Below are 16,315 nucleotides of genomic sequence, written 5' to 3' on the forward strand. Positions count from 1 at the left end.
TTGCAGTGAGCCGAGATCGCACCACTGCACTCCAGCCTGTGCGACAGAGTGAAACTATGTCTCAAAAAAAAAAAAAAAAAAGTCAAAATGAACCGTTGATTGCTTCCTGATTACTGTTTTGTGCAAAGCCCTGTTAGTCCCCACCACAAGACTATTGCTCCACCCAGCCAAAATTGTAGAGAGGCATTGCACACTCCCTCCTCCTGACAGCAAATCCAGGGCTGGTATCCCAGGGGAAGAAAAACATCAAAAAATCCAACAGAATCACTCACAGTTCTGACCTCCACACCTACCACCCACCTGTTGCCCTGAATAAAGAAGGACAGCACAGGATCGCCTCTGCCATTGGCTTTTATCACCTTCATACAGTTCCCGTTGAGGAAATTGTAAATTCGGATCTTGCCATCTGCACAGGCGCTGATGACCCGGAGGAAGAGAAGCGACACGTCGAGCACCTCCCTGGAAGGGAACAGAGCAGCAGGCAGTACCCATCCTCTCGTAAAATGCCTGGGTGTGTTTGTAGGTTGGGAGCATTTTGTGTGTGATTGAACAGCACTGGCCATAACTGGCCTTGAAATGGTGTTTGCTGTCTTTTTTTTCTTTGAGATGGAGTTTCACTCTTGTTGCCCAGGCTGGAGTGCAACGGTGCGATCTTGGCTCACTGCAACCTCCACCTACCAGGTACAAGCGATTCTCCTGTCTCAGTCTCCCAAGTAGCTGGGATTACAGGCATGCGCCACCACGCCTGGCTAATTTTTTTATATTTAGTAGAGACGGGGTTTCACCATGTTAGTCAGGCTGGTCATGAAATCCTGACCTCAGGTGATCCACCCACCTTGGCCTCCCAAAGTGCTGGGATTACAGGCGTGCGCCACCACGCCCGGCCTGCTGTCATTTTATAATTGTGGAAGTAAACCGTGAGCTTCTCTCAAGACATACCTCTTCCCATTCTGCAGCTACTTTCCCTGCAATTAGGTCACAGGGCCACAAGATGACAAAACAAAAAGGCCGATGTCACAATCTTTTTTTTTATCTAACATATAGATGATCATGTTTGTCTCTTGCAATTTGATTCCTAGCGTTTACTTATACAATAGTCATGCTGAGAATTATTTAATGTTTTGATTCTTTTTAAAATAGTATTATTGGCTGGGCAAGGTGGCTCACGCCTGTAATCCCAGCACTTTGGGAGGCCAAGGTGGGCAGATCATGAGGTCAGGAGATTGGGACCATCCTGGCTAATACCGTGAAACCCCGTCTCTACTAAAAATACAAAAAATTAGCTGGGTGTGGTGGTGGGCACCTGTAGTCCCAGCTACTCAGGAGGCTGAGACAGGAGAATAGCCAGAGAATACCCAGGAGGTAGAGCTTGCAGTGAGCCGAGATTGTGCCACTGCACTCCAGCCTGGCAACAGAGCGAGACTGTCTCAAAAAAAAAAAAAGAAAAATTCAATAACTTCTCAAAACCCCCACTTCCCATAGTTACTTCACAAGAGAAACAAGGGAGAGTGGAAGAGGTTAACAGTCAGACAGAGAAGATGGTGGGGAAAAATGGGTCCCAGGTGGAAGAGGAGGGAAGCAGAGAGGGTGAGGTGCAGAGAACACGATGTCTACAGGGAGCAGAAGGTCTGCCAATGATTGCAGTCTAGGCTATGACGGGGAAGGGAAGGACACCAGGTTCATCACTCCGGGCTTCACAGGCACCTACTTGGGATGCTTGAAGGCTATCAGGCAGCGCTCGTACTTCCCCACCATGCTCCAGGCCATGACCAGGCCATCAGTGCTTCCTGAGAGGAGATGCCACTGGTCAAAGAACAGGCATTTCACGGCTCCCTCGTGGCCATTGAGAGTCTGCAAGAAAAGATACCACTGTCTTCAACTCAGACTGTGACTCCTCCAAGGACCAAAGCTGAGGCTTCTTCAGATGAATCCCAAAGCCACCCCCCACCAATCTGTGACTGCCATTCACTCGGTAGGTACCTGAGCTAGTCTTGCTTTTGCTCTAAGAAGGCCAATGGAGGCCAGGCGCGGTGGCTCATGCCTGTAATCCCAGCACTTTGGGAGGCCGAGGCGGGCGGATCACAAGGTCAGGAGATTAAGACCATCCTGGCCAACATGGTGAAACCCTGTCTCTACTAAAAATACAAAAATTAGCTGGGCGTGGTGGCACACACCTGTAATCCCAGCTACTCGGGTGGCTGAGGCAGGAGAATCGCTTGAACCAGGGAGATGGAAGTTGCAGTGAGCCAAGATCTCACTACTGTGCTCCAGCCTGGCGACAGAGCGAGACTCTGTCTCAAAAATAAATAAATAAATAAAACAAAAAAATAAAAGAAAAAAAGAAGGCCAACAGAGTCCATTCCACATAGAGCTCTCTCTTGGGTTAAGGAGGAATGGGATCAGGGTGGGGCCTTGCTCCTGGTGGGTCTGTGTTTGAGGCAGACACTACCTTCTTGGAGCACCAGAGAGAGCCAGAAATCACTGTCCTTTGCTGTCAGAAGGACGAAGGTAAGGTGTGGAATCCCAGCTCCTTGCCAGAACCCAGAGTGCACATGGGCCATCCCTGTGCCTGCAACCGCTGGATTGGCCATAGTGACAAGATTGTTGGAAAAATTCCACAGGCCAAGCCAGCCACTTTTCACTGTGATCCTGTGTTCCTGCTGCAAATCATATATCAACACCACCTGCTAAGGCCAGGGGTTCAGATCCAGCAAGAATGTGTTTCATGACCAATCATTTTCAAGACCATCCATGTTCTCTCTTCATTAGAGAGCACGGAGAAAAAAATTCTCTGTTCATCCCCCAATGTTTTTGTCTTAGGAAAAAAAATGCTTTGTTCATCCCCTCACCCCATGCCAGAATGCAATACTCTTTTTTTTTTTTTTTTTTTTTTTTTGAGATGCATGATCTCGGCTTACTGCAACGTCTGCCTCCCGGGTTCAAGCAATTTTCCTGCTTCAGTCTCCCAAGTAGTTGAGGTTACAGGCACCCACCACCATGCCCGGCTAATTTTTTTTTTTTTTTTTTAGTAGAGTTGGGGTTTCACTATGTTGGTCAGGCTGGTCTCAAACTCCTGACCTCATGATCCGCCGGCCTCGGCCTCCCAAAGTGCTGGGATTACAGGTGCGAGCCACTGTGCCTGGCCCTACAGAGTGCAATACTCTGGAGGAGAAAAAGGTACTTCACCTCCACTGCTGTTAGAAGGCCCTGAGCCCATATCTCATGCTGAGTCAGAATGCAGCCTTCCTCCACCAACCCCATGATACCGTGGGTCATGGTGTGGGTGGTGGAGCCCCTACCCTCCACGGACTCTGAATGCCCCACTTTGGGGCCTTCTCCTTTAGAGCTTCAGGACTATCCTTCTTGATGGCCATACTCAGTTGCTCTAGGATGACCCGAGGAGTTAGGTAGGGGGAGCCCACCCATCTCCTCCCCAGTGCCCTTTCCCCCAAGGCAGCCCACTTCCCACTTGCCTTTACCAACTGGGCCATGGCAATGTGCCACACTTTCACCACCCCTCGCTCACAGCTGCTCACAATGTAGGTATCATTAATCCTGGTGGCCAAGATGGGGTCTTTGTGTCTAAACGTCTTCAGGCACTTCCCTGTGTCTACATCCCACACTGGACAGGAGGGAGAGAGAGGAAGAGATGGGAGCGGGGAAAAAGGAGGAAGAGGAAAGGTTACAGTGGAGTTCTGCTCCCCATCACAGAAGCAAAGACTCATCGAGCCCATCAAGTCAGACTCTAGAAGGACTTCCCGTGGCCTAGCACCTCCGCAGAGCAGGCTCACCAACAGCTCATGTGCCCACAGCACAGAGCGCCCTGAATACAGGTGGTTGGGGGAGCCCGCAATCCAGAAGACCTTGGCTATGGCCCTGGAACTTAGCCTTGAGGCCCAAGTGCTAGACAGTTCATCTCCAATCAGCTGATTCCTCAAGCCTGAAAAATGCTTGCTATCGAGTAGATTTCATAAAAATCACGGCATACAGCTTGAGTAGGGGCAGGTAAAATTAAAAAAAAAAAAGAAAATCATGGCATACGTGTAGTGTTGTCATTTTTCCCAGATGGTGTCTTCCTGACCCACACCTTCTATTCCCAAAATAAAAGAAGGTCGTCTACCCTCACTTACATTTTTAAATACTTCTGAATCTGACTTTTCAATTTCATGGAGAAATGGTCACAGCTAGGGGTGGGTTTACTGCTGCTTCAACACAGACTGTGTTAGAGCAACTGCCTGGCATCTTGTAGTGGGGATGAGAGTGGGTGGGTGGGTGGCAGAACAGGGTTTTCTAAAATGAAGAAGTTGATGCTGGGCCCAGTGGCTCATGCCTATAATCCCAGCACTTTGGGAGGCCAAGGCGGGTGGATCACAAGGTCAGGAAATTGAGACCAGCCTAGCCAACATGGTGAAACCCTGTCTCTACTAAAAAAAAAACAAAAAGTAGCGGGCGTGGTGACGCGCGCCTGTAGTCCCAGCTACTCGGGAGGCTGAGGCAGGAGAATCACTTGAACCCAGGAGGCGGAGGTTGCAGCGAGCCAAGATCATGCCACTGCCCTCCAACCTGGCCACAGAGCAAGACTCCATCTCAAAAAAAAAAAAAAAAAAAAAAGGAAGAACTTGAAAGTGAACTCTATGAATTCAGGAATGAGAACATTAAAGTCTCCTTCAAAGGTGCTCCCCAAAAGCACCTTCTTCCTCAGGCAACAGGACAAGTGGCCTGAGACAAAATATAACAACAACCAGAGTTGACACTTACATGGCACTAACAGCCAGCGACCACTCAAGGCGTGTGACATGCATGAGTTTATCTTCACAAGACAAGTACTATTATTATTCCCCACTCCACAGATGAGGAAACTGAGGCATAGAGAAGTTGGGTTGCCTGCTCAAGTCATGCAGGTGGTGAGTGGCATAGCCGGGATTTGGACCTAGGGAGTCTGGATCCAGAGGCCATGTACTTAATCATTTATGCTAGGTTAGCCCTAACTATGTAAGTATGCTTTCCTTCACTTATATTTTATGTATATATCTTGGCCCATTTATAAAATTACCAATGGGGTTCTTGTGAGGATTAAATAATGTATGTTAAGCATCGGTCACAAAATTGGTACTCAGTAAATGGCAGCTGTTGTTGTTCATGGACTTATTATATTCCCCACTGTGTATTTATCTATCTGCTTCCATTAGGAGACAATGAGCCCTTTGAAGAAATAAAAAGTTGTATCTAAAGGGCAATATCCTATTATTTTTTTTTCTCCTCAGCACCTAGCTCAGTGTGTAGCTTGTTGTGGGTATTCTACAGATAGTTGTTGAATGGATGGATTGATTGATAGATGGAAGGAAGGAGGGATGGGTGGGTGGGTGGATGGATGGATGGATGATAAAGAATAAATGACTGCCTGCCTATAGAAATGAGCAAAACAAAGCATTTTGGTAACCCGCGGGTTGGGGGAAACTTCTTAGAAAATTTAAGGCACTTCTTTCTCACCTTTTACCTGGCAATCTCTTCCTCCAGATACGAGCCTGTTCTTACACAAGTCCATGCAAGTGATAGTCCCCTGGTGACCACCGAAGATTCGTGTGCAAGCCCCACTTTTCAGATCCCAGTATCTGCAGGAATCAGGCCAAAAGAATGTGAGAGTTCCTGAGGGCCCAGAGGATCATACTGCGTAGAACCCCTGTAGATAAGTAGGTAGCTGGGAGGCAGCAGATTCTCATGGTTCAGCTTAGAGTCAGGGGCCTGGATTTGAATCCCAGCTGCAGCACCTATTTGGTGTAACTTTGAGGAAGTTAATTTCTGTGTAAGTTTCCTTTCCTCATTGATAAAATGGAAATAATAATAAGAGTCGTTGGCCAGGCACGGTGGCTCACCCCTGTAATCCCAGCACTTTGGGAGGCCGAGGCGGGCAGATCATGAGGTCAAGAGATTGAGACCATACTGGCCAACATGGTGAAACCCCGTCTCTACTAAAAATACAATTAGCCGGGCGTGATGGTGTGCGCCTGTAGTCCCAGCTACTCGGGAGGCTGAGGCAGGAGAATTGCTTGAATCCGGGAGGCAGAGGTTGCAGCGAGCTGAGATCATGCCACTGCACTCCAGCCTGCCAATAGAGCGAGACTGTCTCAAAAAAAAAAAAAAAAAAGTATTTACATCATAGGGTTTTTGTGAAGAATTAAATGGACTAATACAGTGATTGTCAATCCTGGGTAACTTCTACCCCTAGAGGCCATTTGGAAATATCTGGAGATATTTTTGGTGGTCAAAAGCAGGGAAGGAGGTGCCACTGGCATCCAGTGTGTAGAATCCAGAGATGCTGTTAAACATCCTACATTGCACAGGGCAGGCCCCACAGTAAAGAACTTCCCAGCCCCAGTGGCAATAGTGCCAAGGTTGAGAAACCCTGCACCCGTGGAGGTAACACTGGAATAGTGACTAACATGTACAAAATGCTTGATCAATGTCAGGTGTTTTTTAGACAGAAGCGTCCTGAATGACCACCAGCCTTAGAATCCATGGCACTGATTCAACGGTACAGCGAATCTTCAAACAAGAGCAACAGAATCCTTTACCAATCACTTAGATCCAAAATATTTATGTACATATAGAGCATATCTAAGAGATAGATGGGAGCAAAGATGAATTATCTGTTTTTTAATAAGAACACTTGCCCAAGGTCTCTCAACTGCCATTGATACTTCCGCTTCAGCTAGGCTGCTTTTGAGACAGGACAAAGCAGAATGCTGAGATAATGGTTCTGGAGCAGGCTGCCTGAAGTCCATTCCCAGGGCCATCACTTACTAGCTGTGTGATTCTGGGCAAGTTACTGAACCACCACTTACCTCAGTTTCTTCATCTGTAAACTAAGGATAATAATTGTACTTGCACCTGGGCGTGGTGGCTCACACCTGTAATCCTAGCACTTTGGGAGGCCGAGGCAAGCAGATCACGAGGTCAGGAGATCGAGACCATCCTGGCTAACATGGTGAAACCCCATCTCTACTAAAAATACAAAACATTAGCCGGGTGTGGTGGCAGGCGCCTGTAGTCCCAGCTACTCGGGAGGCTGAAGCAGGAGAATGGTGTGAACCCAGGAGGCGGAGCTTGCAGTGAGCCAAGATAGCACCACTGCACTCCAGCCTGGGCAACAGAGCGAGACTCCGTCTCAAAAAAAAGAAATTGTACTTACTTCACAGAGTTATTGTGAGGCTTGGCACATAAAAACGATTCGTATGTTTTTGTAGTTTTTTGGATAAGTTAAGCTTTTTCTTCTAATATTCCCAAGGGTTTTGCAGCCTTACCAATGCCTTACCAGTTTCTCAGAGCCTACAATGCAGCCACAGTGCATTGAATGATGGCGCAGTGCTCTGAAAGAAAGCATGTTTTGAATTTCTGTTTCTAGCAATATGGTGGTATATGTCTTCAGGTTGGTTTTTTAAATTTATGCAAGAAAAGGTATTTGATAAATACTTTTAGAAAAATAGGAAAAGAAGGAACTTTCCGGATTTAGTAAAAGGTATAAGCCAAAGTCATAACAGCAAGTATTATGCTCAGTGGAGAAACTGCAGACGCATTCCCTTCCAGAAGGGGAACAAGATGAAGATGCCCACTCTCACTGCTACTGCCTGCCACAGCACTGGAAGGCCTAGGCAAAGTTAGAAGGAAAGAAAAACAAAAGGTGGTATAGGCATTAGAAAAGAAGATAATATATTGTCAGCCGGGCGCGGTGGCTCATGCCTGTAATTCCAGCACTTTGGTAGGCCGAGGTGTGCAGATCACGAGGTCAGAAGATTGAGACCATCCTGGCCAACATAGTGAAACCTCGTCTCTACTAAAATACAAAAAAATTAGCCGGGCGTGGTGGCGCATGTCTATAGTCCCAGCTACTCGGGAGGCTGAGGCAGGGGAATCCTTTGAATCAGGGAGTCAGAGGTTACAGTGAGCCGAGATCGCGCCACAGCACTCCAGCCTGGCAACAGAGTGAGACTCCATCTCAAAAAAGAAAAATAAATAAATAAATATATATATATATATATATATATATAGTTATTTGCAGTTGATAAGATTGTCTACATAGAAAAACCAATTATTGGCCGAGTGCAGTGGCTCACGCCTGTAACACTTTGGGAGGCCAAGGCAGGCGGATCACGAGGTCAAGAGATAGAGACCATCCTGGCTAGCACGGAGAAACCTTGTCTCTACTAAAAATACAAAAAATTTGCCAGGCACGGTGGTGGTTGCCTATAGTCCCAGCTACTCGGAAGGCTGAGGCAGGAGAATGGCATGATCACGGGAGGCAAAGCTGGCAGTGAGCCGAGATCGTGCCACTGCACTCTAGCCTGGGCGACAGAGCGAGACTCCGTCTCAAAAAAAAAAGAAAAGTGAAAAGTAGAATTTCCCTCCCCATCACATTTTAAAACATTCTCCAAATGCATCCTAAAACAAAACAAACAATTTTCAAGGAGGGAGATTTTGATTAAAAACAGAAAGACAGTGGACTAGATCAGAGAGCTCAGGGACATTCTCATACACATACGGGAAATTTCCATGTGATAAAGATGGCACCACAAATCAATGGAGGAAGTGGCAGGTTATACAGTAGTTGCTGTGGGGGAGAAACTGCTCACTTTATTTAAATATGAATAAATGAAATGGAAACCCTACCTAACACCATGTACAAGGTTGAATTGCAAATAGATTAAAAAACTGAATGCAAAAGATAAAACTGTAATGTTGATGGAAGAAAATATTAGAAAATATCTCTGTGACCTAGAAGAGGGAAGAATCACAGAAATCAGGAAAAAAAAAAACCCTGATAAACTGATGTTTTTATTACATTCATATTAAGATTTTTTTTTTTTTTTGAGACTAAGTTTTGCTCTTGTTGCCCAGGCTGGAGTGCAGTGGCACCTCCCAGGTTCAAGCGATTCTCCTGCCTCAGCCTTCCTGAGTAGCTGAGATTACAGGCATGAGCCACCATGCCTGGCTAATTTTGTATTTTTAGTAGAGACGGGGTTTCTCCATGTTGGTCAGGCTGGTCTCAAACTCCCAACCTCAGATGATCAGCCCGCCTCGGCCTCCGTAAGTGCTGGGATTACATGCATGAGCCACCGCGCCTGTCCCATATTGAGAATTTTTGTTCAACAAAATTCATGTAGATACTATGAACGAAGTTAATAGATAGTCCTGGCAAGAGAGAATTCTCTGGCAGATGGCCTTTGGGCTTCATCTGCACCGTTGGCTCTCCTGGGTCTCCAGCCTGCTGGCCCACGATGCAGATTTTGGATTTGCCAGCCACCTTGATCACATAAGTCAATACTTTATAGTAAATCTCCTATGTATATACACATTCTATTGGTTCTGTTTCTCTGGAGACCCTGACAAATACACATATGAAAAGGTGTTCAACTTCATTAGTAATCAGGAAAGTTAAAATTTAAACCCCAATAAAACACAGTGGGTTTTATTTAATACCCATCAGATTGACAAAACTGTTAGATTGACAATATTAAGTGTTGGTGAGAATATATAAGAAGAGATATTCTCATATGCTGCCAATGGGAATGTAAATTAATACAACCACATTGGAAAACAGTTTAGCACTCCTTCCTAGAAATTCCCACACTAAGAATATACCTTTAAAAAACTCGTGCACATGGGCACCAGGGGACACATCCAAGACCCATCTCTGGCAGCATTCTTTGAAATAATTAAAAACTAGAAACAAGGGCCAGGTGTGGTGGCTCTCACCTGTAATCCCAGTACTTTGGGAGGCCAAGGCAGGTGGATCACGAGGTCAGGAGATCGAGACCATCCTGGCTAACATGGGGAAACCCCTTCTCTACTAAAAAATACAAAAAAAAAATAGCCTGGCGTGGTAGTGGGCGCCTGTAGTCTCAGCTACTTGGGAGGCTGAGGCAGTAGAAAGGTGTGAACCCGGGAGGCGGAGCTTGCAATGAGCCGAGATGGCACCACTGCACTCCAGCCTGGGCGACAGAGTGAGACTCCATCTCAAAAAAAAAAACAAAAAAAAACTAGAAACAATGCAAATGTCCACCAACAGAAAAATAAATAAATGAGTTACGATACAATCATCCAATTTAATACAGTATCTCAGTGAAAATAAGTTAATTACTGCCACGTACATCATATAGGTGAATCTCAAAAACATAGTTCCATGTAAGAATGAAGTACCAACAAATTTTTAAAATATGATTCCTTTTATGTTGAGTTCAAGAACAGGCACAAGTAACTAATACTTTTGGAGAAGTATAAGAAGGAAGCAAAAATGATAAAGAAATGCAAGGGAATCATTAGTATAAAATTAGAATAATATTACCTCTGGTTGGCTGGAGGAAGCAAGAAGAGAAGGGCACAGTGGGAGGGTTAGGGAATGGTGGTATCTTATTTCTTGGACTGAATAATGGACGCATGAGTGTTTGTTATATTGTTTAAAAATATACATACATATGTGGTTTTTTTTGGTTTTTTTTTTTTGAGATGGAGTCTCGCTGTGTCACCCAGTCTGGAGTGCAGTGGCACCATCTAGGCTCACTGCAAGCTCCACCTCCCGGGTTCACACCATTCTCCTGCCTCAGTGTCCCAAGTAGCTGGGACTACAGGCACCCACCACCACGCCCAGCTAATTTTTTGTATTTTGTTTAGTAGAGACGGAGTTTCACCATGTTAGCCAGGATGGTCTTGATCTCCTGACCTCGTGACCTGCCCACCTCGGCCTCCCAAAGTGCTGGGATTACAGGCGTGAGCCACTGCACCTGGCCACATATGTGTTTTTAAAACACTATTTTGCCTCTATAGTCTGTCTCAAACCCATAAAAAACCACGTTCCCCTGAAAGAATCTGTAAGAACAAATGTAAATTATTTCTCCCTCTAAGAATGCTAATAAAGAAAATTTTTCTGATTTGCAGTCATCAATTAGAAAATATATCTGATAACTGTTATAAATCTATCTCATTCAAATTTTAAGCAATATATACATTCCTGACTTTTTCCTTGCCAAAAAAAAAATAAGCTGAAGGTATTCTGGAAGTCAGTATCTTCTAGGATAACTGTTAAGTATAAAAAAAAAGAAGCATGCACACTTCTTCCATGAGCTGCCTCTAGGCCCTAGGTGGGACGGGGATCATGATGCCTTTGGACTCCTCACCTGATACTTAGGTCATAGCTCCCGCTCAGGAGAAAGTTTTCCTCCTCACACAGGAAGAGGGCCCGGACACTCCCAGCATGGCCTCGGAATTCAACGGGTATCGCTTTTACTTGTATGATGTCCAGAAGATGGATCTTTCGATTAGATGACACAGCTATCAGATCTCCCCCGGAATAGTGGATGACTCTGTTTTGATCCCACCTGAGTGCCAGGGGAAAAGGATTATCCATGAAAGAAGAGTCAGTGTCCCTCCTGGGACTGACTTAGCCCCATGACTTTTGCCTACAGCAGTGGTATAAAGGAAAATTCAGGGCCTTTCAATAAGGGAGGCAGCAGAAGGCAAGGTCGAGAGTTAACAGGCCCTGAGGGATCCCCACTCTCATGCGATGACAAAAATCCATTTCCATTAAATTTAAAAACTAAAGACACAATGCAATTTTTAAACAATTCTGTAAATGTATGCTAAATCCCCAAGAGAGAGAATGGAGTATGTGGCATTGCCCAAATTTAATTGATCATAGAAACCTTTTTTCTTGGAAAACATCAGAGGAACACAGTTGGGAAGTCCTGTGCACACTGTATTTCTTTTCTTTTGTTTTTTCCCTTAATCAATATCCAGTGAGCATGTATTAGGTTCAAAGTATTGTGCTAGTAGCTACCACAGGAAATATAAATAATTATCAGATAAGAACCTTACTTACAATGAGCTTATTGTCCCATAAAACTAGGTGAGTTAAATTAATCTTTCAATCATAGGATTATTAGCAAATAGGTAAAGTATGAACAGGATGACCAAATAATGTATTGTCCAGACTGAGAGTTTTTTATTGTGAAAGGGGACACTATTTATTTACTTTTAGAGACAAGTCACCCAGGCTGGAGTACAGGGGCGCAATAATAACTCCCTGTAACCTCCAACTCTTGGCCTCAAGAGATCCTCCTACTTCAGCCTCCCAAAGTTCTGGGATTACAGGCATGAGCCACCACACCCAACCTGGGGACACTATTATTAATGACACTAGGACTGCAGAGTAGAGAGGGATTGTTCCAATAAACAGGGATGTATAGTCACTCTAAATATGAGGAGCTTTGAGACCAACCTGACCAGAGAACGAAACCCCATCTCTACAAAAAAATTCAGAAATTAGCCAGGCGTGGTGGCATGTGCCTATAGTTCCAGCTACTTGGGAGACTGAGGCAGGAGAATCGTTTGAACCCAGGAGGTGGAGGTTACAATGAGCCAAGAGTGCACCACTGCATCCCAGCCTGGATGACAGAATGAGGTTCACTCTGAAAAAAGAAATACGGATAGTATGGTGATAACTGTTCTTTAAAATATATATATATGTGTGTGTGTGTGTGTGTATACATATATTTTTATGTATATATATACATGTACATATGTGTATATGTGTGTATATGTACACACACATATATAAGGAGCAATTCTTGATATTTTTGCCCTTATTCCGTTTGTCATACCTAGAGTTCAACTATTCACCATCTCTTCTAAAGAGCAGTTATCACCATACTATTCATAAAAACTCAACTTTGCCTTTCCCCTATCTTATCTGTTCTGTCTTCCCCATACTGACTGTTCTATTGTCAAGATGCAATTTGTTAATAAGATTCATGGCCAAAAATAAAGTAGAGGTGGACTTTGCAAAACGTTGTGAATATAAAGTGAAGTCCTAGGCCTAAAATATGGCAGAAAGTTGATTATTAAAGGACCTTCTTCTCCTGGCATATTGAAATGATGTCAGAGTATGCAACTATAAATACCATTGTCATATTTACCATGGGAAGATATCTATAGCACTTTGCTGGGCTGGGTTACAGAAATATGTGTAATATAACACCACTTCTACTAAAATATGTGCTAAGTATGCAAAGAAAAGAATTCTAGAAGGGTAGACATCAATATTAATGGTGGTTATTGCTGGGTGACAGACTACAGGAAAACTTTGCCTTTATACGTTTTCTGGCATTTGGAAGATTTTTTCCAATAACCGTATATTATTTCTAAAATTAATAAAACAAAATAAAGATATTTCAAAAAATAAAGATTTTATGTGTGACTTGTGCAAAAGGTTGTTGGTCAACATACCCAAAATTTAGAAAGGGAAAGTGTCCTTTACCCACTGCCAAGAATGGTGCAAAATGAAGCAGCCATTGTCTCCATGGGATCATGTGCAAGTTTAGGGCTGGAGCTTGAGGTGAGGAGAGCTTGCCTTTCCATGTACACAAAGGTCAGGGAAATCCCAAATGTCAATGTGGATAACTCAAGCGTCCCTAGAGACCCAGATTCTGACCCCAGTACCTACGTGTCAGAGAGAATGCGAACATTGTAGGTCCCACAGAAAACATTTCTCTCTTCCATCAGGACCTGCTGCGTTTCCTGGTTCTGGTATGCAGTCCACAGGGTGTACTCATTCTAACAAGGGAATATTTGAAGTTAAATCTCAGTGGTAACTTCAAATACCCACAGTCCCAGAGCCCCTAGGGTCTCCCTGGCAAGGGCACAGGGCTCATGGATTCTTCCTCTGAAGGCTGAGGCTGCTGCTCTGCAGAGAAGGGAGCAGCCAGTGAGCAAGCACCACAGGAAACTATGAGTTAGAAAATGTTGGGTCAAGGTTCTTAATTCTTCTTTCATCTCTTTGATTTTCCGTGTGCCCTGATTCCATGAACTTTCAAGGCTGAATTCCAAATGTCACCAATAACACAACTTCTTCAAAATGAGGTCACAAAGGGTATCCTCACAACATAAAGTCACAGGTGCCCTTTGACCGACCATTTCACAGAAGTCAGAACATCATATGTATATTACATCTACCTGATAGTACAAAGCACAGTCAGGGGATTTTAAGCCACATGTGAAATTACTGAGACACATGGTATGCTATGCATTTGCTTTTTTTTTTAGACAGAGTCTCACTCTGTTGCCAGGCTGGAGTACAGTGGTGCGATCTCAGCTCACTGCAACCTCTGCCTCCTGGGTTCAAGTGATTCTCCTGCCTCAGCCTCCAGAGTAGCTGGGACTACAAGCACATGCCACCATGCCCAGCTAATTTTTGTATTTTTAGTAGAGACAGGGTTTCACCATGTTGGCCAGGATGGTCTCGATGTCTTGACCTTTTGATCTGCCAGCCTCGGCCTCCCAAAGAGCTGGGATTACAGGCGTGAGCCACCACGCCCGGCCACTTTTTTTTTTTTTTTTTAAGACGGAGTTTCAATCTTCTCACCCAGGCTGGAGTGCAATGGCACGATCTTGGCTCACTGCAACCTCTGCCTCCCGGTCTCCTCCCTCAACCTCCTAAGTAGCAGGAATTGCAGGTGATCCGCCTGCCTCAGCCTTCCAAAGTGCTAGGATTACAGGTGTGAGCCACCACGCCCAGCCTGCATTTGCATTTCAAAGTTTTCATACATCTGCAACCTTCATTTGTCCTTGCAGCTGCCTTACAAGGTAGATCACTTGCCCCACGAAATGTTCTCATTATTTTACAGATAAGGTATCTGGGACTCAGGGAAAGGAAATCAATTTTATCAAGTCTTGACAGGGGCGCTTTCATTTGCTTCCCAATCTTTCTTTATTTCCTTCCTGCCTGCCTGCCTGCCTTCATTCTTCCTCCCTCCTTCCCTTCCTTCTTTGCTTCCTCTATCACACACCTTCTGGCATTCCAGACATGCTAAATCCTGGCATAGGTGACTGAACTAGACTCTCAGTTCCATTTATATTCCCTGCCATATTCTATCCTCAAATAGCCAGAAATAACAGTCCCATTAGACTGGCAGGAAGAAAAAGCAGAATATATTTACCTTGAAGGCAAAGAAAAACACAGCATCATGTTTGCACCTGAGAGTCCTCTTGGGGACATCTCTGAAGTCTCCTTCCAAACCTTAGCCTTCTGCTCCATGCCTTTAGACTCTTCCTCAGATGCCCTCTTTCCTCTGCTCCCTCTCCTTCTTAATCTTTAACCATGTAGCAATGCTCACCAAGAAGTCTCTGCCCAGAAGAATCTGCCAACCTGCCTCCCCTCCAGTGTCCAGGGAGTTTTCCATATCCCAGCCTGAATTAAATGATGCTGCCCTGGATTCTCCCAACCCAGGGCAGAATTCATTGGCCCTTGCTCATCTCCTAAGTTTTGTGAGCCCAAGAAGCCACATGGTGGAGTCATTGGGAGGGAAAAGACCTGAGTTTAAATTCCAGCTCTGCCACTGCCCAGCTATGAGACCTTGGGCACTTTCTCACACCATATCCTTCATTTCCACATCCATAAACTAGGAGCAACAACACCTCCTCGATCTATGGTGAAATCAAGTAAATGCTGTATGCAGCGCTACGGGCATCAGGCACACAGTTTACTCTCACGCTATTACCACCCTGAGAAGCACTCACCTCCACTTTTCCTAGGAGACTCTGTAACTGCTTAGTCTTGCTATTTCATGTGTTCTCCATATGGCTTCACTGCTTCACTTGCTTCTCTGCTTCTCTCCCTTTTATCTCTCTCAATCTGTTTTTTTTTTTTTTTTTTGAAACGGAGTCTTGCTCTCTTGCCCAGGCTGGAATGCAGTGGCGCGATCTCAGCTCACTACAACCTCTGTCTCCTGGGTTCAAGCGATTCTTCTGCCTCAGCCTCCAGGGTAGCTGGGATTATAGGCATGCACCACCATGCCTGGCTAATTTTCTATATTTTTAGTAGAGACAGGGTTTTGTCACGTTGGCCTTGAACTCCTGACCTCAGGTGATCCGCCTGCCTCAGCCTCCCAAAGTGCTGGGATTACAGGCATGAGCCACTGCGCCTGGCCCCTTTTCTTAAATTATACGTGTAAGAATTAAAGAAAGAGGAGAGAAACACGAAGGGTGGCTTGACAGCCAACAGGTTTATTTCAAATCTGGGAGGGAATTCTGACCGAGTTACGTCAGAAACTGCACTCTCTTACAGACCAAGAGTCTTTAAGGATTCAGGGTGGGAGAGTTTATCAGATGCTTGAACTGCTTCTGTGTCTCTTTGTTGTGCTTGTCTGGGAGGGAGAGTTGTGTGTCTGTCCCCATACATCTTTCTGCAGCTGCAGGCATACCCCTGAGTCTGCTTTAGCTTCCCTATCTTAGTGCACTTGAATGGAAAGGAATGTGCTCATGACGGCCC

The 16,315-nt window shown here is 45.0% G+C and overlaps 1 protein-coding gene across 18 annotated transcripts in view; it reads right to left on the reverse strand.

Annotated features, from left to right (window-relative positions):
- FBXW10B (F-box and WD repeat domain containing 10B) overlaps positions 1–16,315 on the reverse strand; it is a 35,836-nt gene that overhangs the window by 8,912 nt on the left and 10,609 nt on the right. For 12 of the 18 annotated variants that reach the window (XM_054456466.1, XM_054456464.1, XM_054456476.1 and 9 more), the window contains 6 exons: positions 13,493–13,602; positions 11,169–11,369; positions 5,491–5,612; positions 3,474–3,622; positions 1,709–1,851; positions 301–459 (listed from right to left, as the gene is read on the reverse strand). In XM_054456466.1, coding sequence (XP_054312441.1) covers positions 301–459; positions 1,709–1,851; positions 3,474–3,622; positions 5,491–5,612; positions 11,169–11,369; positions 13,493–13,602 — 884 coding nt within the window. The remainder of the gene's footprint in view (positions 1–300; positions 460–1,708; positions 1,852–3,473; positions 3,623–5,490; positions 5,613–11,168; positions 11,370–13,492; positions 13,603–16,315) is intronic. The other 6 variants (XM_054456472.1, XM_054456478.1, XM_054456477.1 and 3 more) reach the window with 1 other exon arrangement.

Source organism: Pongo pygmaeus, chromosome 19, assembly GCF_028885625.2.
Source record: "Pongo pygmaeus isolate AG05252 chromosome 19, NHGRI_mPonPyg2-v2.0_pri, whole genome shotgun sequence".
NCBI lineage: Eukaryota > Metazoa > Chordata > Mammalia > Primates > Hominidae > Pongo > Pongo pygmaeus.